The sequence below is a fragment of the Chiloscyllium punctatum genome, chromosome 5 (genome assembly GCF_047496795.1).
Source record: "Chiloscyllium punctatum isolate Juve2018m chromosome 5, sChiPun1.3, whole genome shotgun sequence".
Classification (NCBI taxonomy): domain Eukaryota; kingdom Metazoa; phylum Chordata; class Chondrichthyes; order Orectolobiformes; family Hemiscylliidae; genus Chiloscyllium; species Chiloscyllium punctatum.
The window spans coordinates 79,200,763-79,213,241 of NC_092743.1; the positions used below are offsets into that span (position 1 = coordinate 79,200,763).

Consider the following 12,479-nt stretch of genomic DNA (forward strand, 5'->3'; position numbering starts at 1 on the left):
TCAGACAATAGAAATATTGAATAGAATTTAGTCCCATTGGTCGCATATACACAATAATACCTCATCTGAGTTTTTGTGTGAAATAGCTCAAGAGAAAAGGCAACCATTTAGCCGACTAAGTCAATGTTGGTTCCTTCAAATAATAATTGGCCCCACTCTTCAGCTCTTTCTCTGTAGCCCTAGTATTTATACCTTTTCTTCGAAGTATTAATTCAATTGCTTTTTGAAAGTTATGACTGAATCTGTTTTGTATCAAGCAGTTCATTCCAAATCCTTTCCCACTTACTGCACGAAAAGTATTTTCTCATTTCATCTTTAGTCGTTTTGACAAAACACCTTAAAGTGTTCCTTCTGATTACTGATCATCTCTGGTACCTTCTGGAAATTTTTTTTACTGTATTCAAACTCTTCAAGATTTTACACATTTCTATCAAATCTCCTCTTAGTTTAACTGCTTTATGAACAATTCCAGTTTTTCTTATTTTACAGAGGCACATGACTGAGCCCAGTCCTGTGCTCATTTGAAATTCACATGTCCCATTGTCCAGCAAGCATAAATGGGAAATGACAATCAAAGATCATCACGAATGCATTTTCAACTGCTTAGCCCATCACTGTTGATGGTATTTGTCATCCCCTTACTGCTCTGCAGTTACACAATGGACAAGGATCAAATCTGTGAACAGTCTGATCTAAGCAACTTGTTACTTTCATTGAAACAGAAAAATTTGGAAACTACATCTGCAATTTTAATCTAATTAAAAATAGATAGTAATTTAACTCAGTGAAAATGTGAAACAAAATCTCTTAATGCTTACCTTTTTCACTGACACTTTCGCTCTCAATCTCTACATCATCACAGCTGGTGTATTCTGGAGTAGATGCAAGTTCTTCCTCTGAGCTACTCAATGAGACTTGGCGCGTTTTACCTCCTTTCTTTGTTTTGTGTGGTTTGGGTGGTGGTGGCCTTACCGATTCAGACTGGTCTGAGCTGAGCGAGTCATTTCGTAGCATGGTTTCCATCTTTTCCCGTTTTGTCTTCTTAACAGCAGAACTTGGATCCAAATGATGTTGTTTCCGCAATGAATCTGAACGACGTATGTCACTCCTATCAAATGGAATCGGACTTCGCCGAGGTGTCGGTGGACTGTGATTTGGGGTCCTTTGCCAACCAGAACTTGACCCTTGCATGTCTTGAGTTCTTTCCATAGAATAAGAACGTTGATTTTGCACAGGAACTCGGCGGTCACACGCAGAGCGTTGTCTCGACTGCCTTTCCATTCTATGCATTGAGACTTGTGCATCATCCATCTCTGTATAAGCCAACGACACATCACTATGTCTTCGTTCGTGACGTGCCCTAGATACTTCAGCATGCATCCGCATTTGCTCCTCATATGGTTGAGGTTTGACCGGGTAACGAGCCAAATTTGGATCACTGCGATAACGAGTTTGGTACTCCTCCTCTCGCCTTTGTCTTTCATATTCATCCCTAGTTTGAACATCAATATCCTCATCTACAAAATCTCTGAACTCTTGAGACCTTCTTCGACTTCTACGACCAACGTCCCTACTTTCTCTGTGCTCAATATGTTCAGAATCATCATAAATCCGTGACCCACGCAGGGATCGTTTGTCACGGTCTGCATATTCTGTAGGAGATCGTTGCATTGCACTTTCCAAAAGTGCATACTGTGATGAATCTACTCTCTCCTCCCTCTGGTCGTATTTTCGATTGTGTTCCCTGGATGTCGACGGGCTCCTTTTCCTGAGTGGACATAACACAAAAAAAAATTAGAGCTACTTTTACCAACAATGTTTAAAATTAAGACATTTGACTCAGTGATTTTGCGTAGAAATTATGAAGGCAGTTAGGCTTCTGCATAGACATCATAAATGAAAATATGATAGCTATTTGTTTGTCATTAATCTTCAATTCAACTAACAATGAAGCAGAACACATCACTTCAACATCAGGTCATTTAACCACTTATTAAAAAACACTACAATGAATAGCAAAGTAATTAAATCAGCAGATTATCCTTCTGCTGCTTTATATGCCTATTTTAAGAATATGATCATGTTTTACAATCTATTTTTGCTAAATGTACTATCTGGCTTTACCTTTCTATTTGCCATTGCACATCTGGAAGCTGGAGAGCATTCTGTCCAGAAGAACGCATCAAATCCAAGCTGGAAAGTACTTTTCTTTAATCTCCCAGGCTCAGCAAAATTACAAAAGCTTCCAACAAATGCAGTTTTGCCGAGGTTTGAATACACAATTACTCCCATATATTTTGAAATTTTAACAACATTGAACGATTGGACTCCACACTACCATCTCAAAACTAAGATCTACCAACCCAACTTTGATAGGGGACGACCTACAGTGAAGACTACTGGGAAGAGTACTGATGAGTTTTACAATTTAATGCTGTTATCATGTGCTGTATATAGCTGGAGGTCAAGTAAGATTTTACCCTCTAAGGAGGATTATGGTACTTAACTGATTACTGACTCGCAGTTATGCCTGTAAAATGCAGGATTGTCTTTAGCATTCCCCTCTGCAGCACAGAAATTATTATTTCATTCCAAATTATCCGTTTAGATTGAAATAAAACCCCCATATGTAATAGCTCCGAATTAACTTCTTTCACAACCTGCAATCTTAGAACTCCGCATAGTGGTGCTCACAAAATACCATGCAAAACATTGGGTTATTAAAACATTGTTTGAAACTACAACACAAACATTTAACATGTACTATTGATCTTCTAACATCAAATGCTCTTTATTTTTTAATCATGAAAGATGAATCCCAAACATATCTCACAGCATATTTTGTCTATTCAGTACATTGTTTTAAAACTAATATACTGGTACAGATATGCACTGTTATATTGCATAAAATGGTATGGAAATATGTTTTATCACTTCAAACAACTAAGTAATCAATTATGTATAATTTTCTGATGTGGTTGGAGCCCAGCCAATTTTAGAAGTCATTCCAATTTAGTCAGCACTGCTCATTGCAGCTTATCAGAAGCACTGCTGCTACTGTCTTTGACAGAGCAAGAATTAGCTGTGGAAGGTTTGAACTATGATAATGTCGAAACAAACAAGCACTCTCTCCTCACTGAATCCAGAATAGGAGGTAGTGTAGAATGAATTACAAAGAGATCTTGAACAAGATTGAGAACAGGCAGATAGAGTTTAATTTGGACGTGAGATATTGCATTTTGGTAAAATAAATTTGGGCAAGACTCGTACAATTAATAGCAACACCTTGGATAGTCTTTTAGAACAGATAGACTGAGGGGTTCAGGTACACAATTCTTTGAAATTTGTGTCACAAGTAGTCAGAGTGGTGAAGACGATGTTTAGCACGCTTGCCTTCATTGCTCAGCCCTTTGCATATAGGAATTGGGAAGTCGTATTGAGGTTGTACAGGACCCCTTCCATTGTGGGTGCAGTTCTGGTCACCCTGCTATAGGAAAAATATTATTAAATAGGAGAGGGTTCAGAAAAATTTACCAGGATGTTGCCAGGAATGGAGGGTTTGAGTTATATGGAAAGTCTGGATAGGCTGGGACATTTTTCACTGGAGTGTAAGGAGGTTCAGGGGTGACCTTAAAGAAATTTATAAAATCATGAGTGGCACAGATAAGGTGAATAGCAAAGACCTTTTTCTTCAAGGTGGGAGAGTTCAAAACACGGGGGCATAAGTTTAAACTGAGGGGAGAAAGATCTTAAAAAGACATGAGGGGCAAATTCTTTTATACAGAGTGATTTGTGCGTGAAATAAACTGCCAGAGGAAATGTTGGATACACGTAACAGTTCCAATACTTAAAAGACATTTGGACATGTCCATGAATAAGAAAGGTTTGGAGAGATCTGGGTCAAACGCAGGCAGATGGAACTAGTTTAGTTTGGGAACATGGTCAGCATGGACTAGTTGGACTGAAGGGTCTGTTTTCCTGGTCTAGGACTGCTGTCCTGATAGCAAAAGGATGCTGACAGCAGCTACCAAAAAACATGACTGAAGATTCTGCTTGGGCTCCAAGTTTTATAAATACACACCATTTGGATCTGCAAGTGTTGATATATATGCACTGATGGCAAGATGAGAAGATCTTTTGGCAGTAAAGTGTTCTTTTTAAATGTTTAATTACAAAACTTTCAGTGCCACACAATACAGTTAAGCTCAACACATTTACATGAAAGAAAGAAGAACAAGTTAGGTGACTGTTCAGCTGGAAACAGCACTAGCCATAATACTCTTATAACCCTCTGAAAGTGGTGAATTCATTACAGGAGGATAGCAGCAGGCTATCTGGTGTTGTGCTTTCCTTTCATTCTCTAAAACCTGTCAACCCTCACCACTTAGACTCACACACAAATAACAGTTTGGTGGATAAGTACCAAAGGCAACACATGTGGAACTATTTCAAAACTTATGGGAAGCCACAAAAGATATGGATCTAGAATTGTGAAACTCAATGAAGTGTGCTTGAGTGAAAGTGATGAGAACTATTGTGTTTTTCACATTCAAACATGTGATCCTTGGAGTAATTAGTTTAGGCTCAGCCTAGCATAACGATGGCATTTATCAAGATTTGTGTATTCATTGCTCTGAGGAGAGAATCTGTTGAGACTTGCTTTCCCTCCTATTTCTGACAATGTTCTCCCCTCTCCAAAGAGATTATGAGGAGAAAAATAGAATACGAGAGTAAGCTTTCAGGAAACAAAAAAAACATTTTAAACACTTCTACAAGTATGTGAAAGCAAAGAAAATTAGTGAAGACAAATGTATGTCCATTTTAGTCAGAAACAGGGGAAATTATAATGGGGAACAAAGATGGTAGACCAGTTAAAAACATAGTGAAGACAGAACCAAACAAGGGAGAAGACAAATAACATCCCAAAAATGTTGGGGAGAACACAATCTTGTGAGACAGATTAACTGAAGGAAATCAATGTTAGGAGGGAAATGGTGCTGGAGAAACTGATTGGATTAAAAGCCAATAAATCCACAGCGCTGAATTATCTACATTCCAGTGTAATTAATGAAGTGGCCCTGAGAAATAGTGGATGCATTAGTGGATGTCTTTTAAGATTCTACAAGCTCTGGAACAGTTCCAATGCATTGGAGAGTTGGTAACATAATCCTTCTAATTCAAAAACGGTAGAGGGAAAATAGGGAATTTCTGGCTAGTTAACCTTACATTGGTAGTGAAGAAAATCCTCGAGTCCATTGTAAAAGATTTAGTAGCAGAGGACTTGGAAAATAGGGATATGCTTGGACAGAGCCAGTATGGATTTATGAAAGGTAAATCCTTGACAATTGCACAGCAATTCTTTGAGGATGTAACGAATGGAGTTGATAAGGAGGCAGCCAGTGGATGTTGTTTACGTGACTTTCAATAAGATCCTGCATAAGAGCATTAGTATATAAAATTTAAGTAGAATAAACAGACCGTTTTCCCAATGGAAGGCAGTAACCAGTTGAGTACCACAGGGACTCTAACTATGCACAATATATATGAATGATTTAGAGGAGGGAACTAAATTGAATATCCCCAGGTTTACAGATTACACAAAATTGGTTGGGAGGGTGAACTGTGAGGAGGATGTGGAGATGTAACAGGACTAGTGTTGGGTTAGAGTTATGAAATAAAAATAAGGGACGATTACCTTGCTGGGATTATACGGCAGACCTCTCAATAGTTAGAGGGAAATAGAAGAGCACATATGTAGGCAAATCACAAAGGTGTCAGAGAAACAGGGTCACACTGCTAATTGGGATCACCCTAGAGTAAAAGTATTAGAGTGTGGAAGTTTTCAAGTGCAATCAGGAGAGCATTTTGTACCAGTACATAAATAGTTCTACTGTAGATGGGGCTGTGCTATACTTAAACTTAGCAAATGAAGCTGGTCAAATGCTTAAAGTTTCAGTAGGTGAGCATTTTGGGGATAGTGACCATTACTCTAAGTTTAAAAGTCATTATGAAAAGGGATAAACACAGTGCAGACGTTAAGAGTCTAAACTGGGGGAAGACTAATTTTAATATCATTAGACACAAACTGGTAAACACAGATTGGGAAGCTATTGCAGGTATTTGGGAAGTTAAAAATACTGTAATGACAATTCAGGGTCAGCATGTTCCTTTAGGAATGAAGGACAACGGCAACAAGTCCACGGAACCCTGGATGTGATGATATCAATAAACAAATATCGAGCAAGTTTACGCTAGGTACAGATTATTAAAAACAGAGGAAGCCCTTCAAAAATATACAGAGTGTAGAAAATTGCTATAAAAGGAAATTAAGAGAGCAAAGAGTTGCCACTAAAGTTCTTTGGGAACAAGGAAAACCCCAAGGTTTTTATAAATATATTAAGAATAAGAGATTACCAGGGAAAGAGTAGGACCTATCAGACAGCAAAGGGGCAATCTTTTGAGGCAAAAAAAATCAAAACAATGGCACTGTAAAAAGGAGGAAGAGAGGCAAAGGTAGAGACAACATGGTCAGTGAATCAACCAAGAAAGAAATCTACGTTACTATCTGACGCAGCAGTAAAAATGTTCAGCGACTGCCTTTGCTGTTTGAATTACAATTACAACATTTAAAAAGCATCTGCATGGGTAGATGAGGGGTTTGGGCCAAGTGCTAACAAATGGGACTAAACTAATTTAGGATAATTGGTTGGCATGGATAATTTGGACCAAAGGATTTAATACCGTATAACGCTATGTTGGCACAGTCTTAAATGAATACTCATTTGATTGCACAGAGAAAGTCATTGTAAGCAGGGATTTCAGTTGGGATGATGAGGTTCTAGAACACATTAAGATTAATAATGAGAAAGTATTCGATGCTTTAGCAGGTTTATAGGTGCATAAATCCTCCAGGGCTTAATTACAGTTATCTAATGATAGACAAGGGACAACATTGATGGGATCCTGGCAGCAATATGTAACATTTCGCTGGCCACAGGTAAAGTGCCAGATACCTGGATGATATCTAACATGGTTTCTTTGTTCAAGAAGAGTGGAGAGGTTAAGCTAGATAATTACAGAGAGTTAGTCTGATGTCAACAGTAGGGAAATTATTGGAAAAATTCTGAAGAACAGTATTAAACAAGACTTGGAAAGGCACATAGGTTTAGTCAGCATGGATTTGTGAGAGTGTGATCCTATTTGACCAATAAAATTGCATTTTTTTGAAAAGGTAACTAAATATATTGCTGAGCATTATGCTCAGATGCTGGTGTTAGACTGGGGTGGACAAAGTTAAAAAATCACACAGCACCAGGTGATTGATGAAGATAGTGCTATTGGTGTGATTTACATGAACCTCAGTAAGAGCTTCAACAAGATCCCACATGGAAGACTGGTCCAAAAGATAAAAGCCCATCTGATCCAAGGACAGTATGCAAATTGGATACAAAATCAGCTTACAAACAGAAGACAAAAGGTGATGATGGAGGGTTGTTTCTGTAATTGAAAGCCTACGACCAGTGGTGTACCAGTAACACCATTTTTGCTTGTTATATAAATTAATGACTTGGGTGTAAATGTAGAAAGTATAATTAGTAAGTGAGTTCTGAGAAGATTTGTAGCTCAGGTTGAGGTTCTGGATGTAGGTTTGCTCGCTGGGCTGGAAGGTTCGTTTTCAGATGTTTCGTCACTATACTAGGTAGCATCTTCAGTGAGCCTTCAGATGAAGCACTGCTGGTGTTTCCTGTTTTCTACTTCTATGTGTGGGTTTCCTTGGGTTGGTGATGTCATTTCCCATGGTGATGTCATTTCCTGTTCCTTTTCTCAGGATGTGGTATATGGGATCCAAGTCAATGTGTTTGTTGATAGACTTCTGGTTGGAATGCCATGCTTCTAGGAATTCTCATGCATGTCTCTGCTTGGCTTGTCCTAGAATGGATGTGTTGTCCCAGTCAAAGTGGTGTCCTTCCTTATCTGTGTGTAAAGATACTAGTGAGAGAGGGTCACGTCGTTTTATGGCTAGTTGATGTTCATGTATCCTGGTGGCCAGTTTTCTGCTAATGTAGTCCAATGTAGTGTTTGTTTCAGTTCTTGCAAAAGAACTAATGTCTTGTAAAAGACATTAGTTTTGCTTGTTTAATTAGTAATTTAATTAGTAAGTTAGCAAATGCCATGAAAATTGATGTTGTTGTTGATAGTGAGGAGGATTGGTCTCTAATTTCAGTCTGATATTGACCAGCTGGTAAATAAGATAAGGCAATGACAGATAGGATTTAATCCTGATAAGTACAAGGTGTGTCTTGGGAAGGCTAAAAAAAAGATAAATATAATGTATGGTCGGTCCTCAGGAGTATTAAGGAATAAAGGGGCTTTCGTGTACAAGGCCATAGATCCCTGAAGATTTCAGCACAGGTAGATAGAGTGGTAAAGATGGCATATGGGATACATGTCTCCATTAGCTGAACATAGAAAATAGGAACAAGGAAGACATGTTACAACTTTATGTGGATTATCTGAATAGTGATAGATTGGAAAAGGGGGAGGTGCAATGAGACTTGGGTATCCTTGTACATTGGTCACTGAATGTAAGCCTGCAGGTGCAACAGACAGTGAAAAATACAAATGGTATGTTGTTCTTCATTGTAAGAGGATTCAAGTACTGTCAGTTCCGATATAATACAATAGTTCTGTTCTCATGCAATTTTAAGTTATAAGAAAATCATGCAATCGCTGCACCATTTAAACTAATGGGGCCAGAATCGCGCTATAGCCAATACAGGGAAGGAAATTCTACAAATAATGGTCTAAAATTCTTCAATCGAGTTAAAGCCAATGTTTGCTGCAACTGTACAGGGACTTGGTGAGACCATACCTGGATCATTTGTGCAGTTTTCGTCTCCTTTTCTGAGGAAAAATTGTTCTAGCTATGGAGGGAATACAGCGAAGGTTTACCAGACTGATTCCTGGGCTGACAGGATTGCCATATAAAGACAGACTGAATCAATTAGCTTTATATTCACTAGAGTTTAGAAGAACGAGGAGATTATCTCAAAATCTTATAAAACTGTAACAGGACAAGGCAAGGTAAACACAGCACAGTTGTTCTGTGTTCTACCGCGCCCTTGACCATGACTCCACTCCCCATCACCAAACCATCACTACCGCCCCCTTGACCATGACCTCACCCCATCACCAAACCATCACTATTGCCCGGTCAACCATGACTCCACCCCTTATCACCAAACCATCATCTCCCAGACAGAACCTCATCACCTCAGGAGATCTCCCACCCACAGCTTCCAACTTCATAGTCTGGGAACCTCGCATCACCCGATTCTACCTCCTTCCCAAGATCCAGAAGCCTGACCACCCTAGACAACCCATTGTCTCAGCCTGCTCCTGCCCCACCGAACTCATCTCCACCTACCTCGAAACTGTCCTATCCCCCCAGTCCAGGAACTCTCCACATATGTTCGAGACACCACCCATGCCCTCCACCTCTTCCAAGACTTCCGTTTCCCCGGCTCCCAATGCCTCATCTTCAACATGGACATCCAATCCCTCTACACCTCCATCCACTATGACCAGGGCCTCCGAGCCCTCCATCCCCAACAGTACCCTTCCACTGACACTCTCATTTGATTGGCTGAACTGGTCCTCACCCTTAACAATTTCTCCTTCGAATTCTCCCACTTGCCCCAGACCAAAGGGTAGCCATGGCAACCTGTATGGGCCCCAGCTATGCCTGTCTCTTTGTCGGCTACGTAGAATAGTCCATCTTCCGTAGTTACACCGGCACAACTCCCCACCTCTTCCTCCGCTACACTGATGACTGCATCGGCGCCACCTCATGCTCCTGCAAGGAGGTTGAGCAGTTCATCAACTTCACCAACACATTCCACCCTGACCTTAAATTCACCTGGACCATCTCTGACACCTCCCTCCCTTTCAGGACCTCTCCATTTCCATTAATGATGACCGACTTGACACTGACATTTTTTTACAAACCCACTGACTCCCACAGTTACATGGATTACACCTCTTCCCACCCTACCTCCTGCAAAAATCCCGTATTCCCAATTCCTCCACCTCTGCTCCCACGAGGACCAGTTCCAGTTCCACCACAGAGCACACCAGATGGCCTCCTTCTTTAGAGATCGCAATTTCCCTTCTCACGTGGTTGAAGATGCTCTCCAACGCATCTCATCCACATCCCGCACCTCTGCCCTCAAACCCCACCCCTCCAACCGTAACAAGGACAGAACCCCCCGGTCCTCACTTTCCACCCTACAAACCTTCACATTAACCATATTAGCCACCGACATTTCCGCCACCTCCAAACAGACCCCACCACCAGAGATGTATTTCCCTCCCCACACCGTTCTGCCTTCCGCAAAGACCGTTCCCTTCGTGACTACCTGGTCAGGTCCATGCCCCCCAACAACCCACCCTCCTGTCCTGGCACCCTCCCCTGCCACCGCAGGAATTGCAAAACCTGCGCCCACACCTCCTCCCTCACTACCATCTAAGGCCCCAAAGGAGCCTTCCACATCCATCAAAGTTTCACCTGCTCATTCACCAATGTCATTTATTGTATCCATTGCTACCGATGCGATCTCCTCTACATTGGGGAGACAGGATGCCTCTTTACACAGCGCTTCAGGGAACATCTCCGGGACACCCGCACTAATCAACCCCACCGCCCCGTGGCCCAACATTTCAACTCCCCCTCCCACTCTGCCAAGGACATGCAGGTCGTGGGTCGCCTCCACCGCCGCTCCCTCACCACCCGACACCTGGAGGAAGAACGCCTCATCTTCCGCCTCGGAACACCAACTCCAGGACATCAATATGGACTTCACCAGTTTCCTCATTTCCCCTCTCCCCACCTTACCTCAGTTCCAACCTTCCAGCTCAGTGCTGTCCCTATGACCTGTCCTACCTGCCAATCTCCCTTCCCACCTATCTGCTCCACCCTCCCCTCTGACCTATCACCTCCACCCCCACTCCCATTCACTTATTGCACTCCTTGCTACCTTCTCCCCACCCACTCCTATTTATCTCTCCATCCTGGAGACTTCTTGCCTCTATTCCTGATGAAGGACTTTTGCCCAAAACATCGATATTCCTGCTCCCCGGATGCTGCCAGACCTGCTGTGCTTTTCCAGCACCACTCTGATCTAAACAACAGTTGTTCCTGATGAACAGAGAGTTCAGAACCAGTGGTCACAGGTTAAGGATATGGAAAGTCATTTAGGACTCAGATGATGAGAAATGTCTTCACTCAGAGCACAGTAAGCTTGTGGAATTTTCTATGATAGAAAACAATTGAGGCCAAAACATTAAATGTTTTTAAGGAGGAGTGAGATATAGCTCTTAGGGCTAAAGGGTACAGAGGGAAAGCAAAAAAAAAGGTAATGTGTTGGGATGGTCAGTCATAGTCATTTGAATGGTGGAGCAGATATGAAGGGACAAATGGTGTACTTCTGCTCCTATTTCAATGTTTCTACATCCATGCTTCTATGTTTAGACTTCTTGTTTGAATTCAATCCCATAAGTACTAATTATCTTCCAACATGTCAAGCAAATAGCCATTTTGCTGTATAATTTAACACAACAAATACTACCAATGTTCTCATATGAGATGCACATACCTCATATCCGGGATTGAGAACATTGGCTGATTTTCTTGTCCTTTTAGGGTGAATTCACTTCAAAAGCAGCATTTAACTCGGCACCTATAGTAAAGACTTCACAATTCTGAGGTTATACTCACCTCTATTTCAAAGAGGAAATACCAAAATACAGCCAATCAATACCTGCATCCCTATGTGTCGATTATAAACTTGACATGTTGGCAGACAGATTTAAATTTATGGAGTCATAGTGGCATAGCGGTAATGTAACTGGACTAGTTGTTCAGAAGCCTAGGCTGATGCTCTGGGAAAATAGGTTCAAATCACATGACTGCAGCTGGTGGAATTTCAATGCAATTAATCTGAAGAAGCAGCCAGGATTTTATCTTTCCATACCCTAACAATGTGGGCCATGGTGAAGCAGTGGAGAAAATCATAAGATAGCCAGTGAGGAGGCAAACGTTTCCATTTCCAACCAAGTGTTGAACGGTGAAATAGAATGTTGTGGTTCTGTTCGCCGAGCTGGGAATTTGTGTTGCAGACGTTTCGTCCCTGTCTAGGTGACATCCTCAGTGGGAGGCTCCCAAGCACTGAGGATGTCACCTAGACAGGGGACGAAACGTCTGCAACACAAATTCCCAGCTCGGCCAACAGAACCACAACAGCGAGCACCCGAGCTACAAATCTTTTCACAAACTTTGGTGAGGTAGAATTCTTGCTGGTGAGCGATAAGAGGCCTGTAACATGTGTTATGATCTCATTATGATATTTTCTCATCTCACAGACATTCAACTTCCCATTCTCCTATAAAAGCTAGATGGTGACAATTCAAAAAAAAAGTCA

At 41.2% G+C, this 12,479-nt stretch overlaps 1 protein-coding gene across 7 annotated transcripts in view; it reads right to left on the minus strand.

The window, feature by feature from the left end:
- Positions 1-12,479, minus strand: part of rims2a (regulating synaptic membrane exocytosis 2a) — a 1,169,411-nt gene that overhangs the window by 646,025 nt on the left and 510,907 nt on the right. For 6 of the 7 annotated variants that reach the window (XM_072570612.1, XM_072570611.1, XM_072570619.1 and 3 more), the window contains one exon: positions 819-1,768. In XM_072570612.1, coding sequence (XP_072426713.1) covers positions 819-1,768 — 950 coding nt within the window. Of the gene's footprint in view, positions 1-818; positions 1,769-2,124; positions 2,390-12,479 lie in introns of those variants that run through there. The other variant, XM_072570610.1, reaches the window with a different exon arrangement.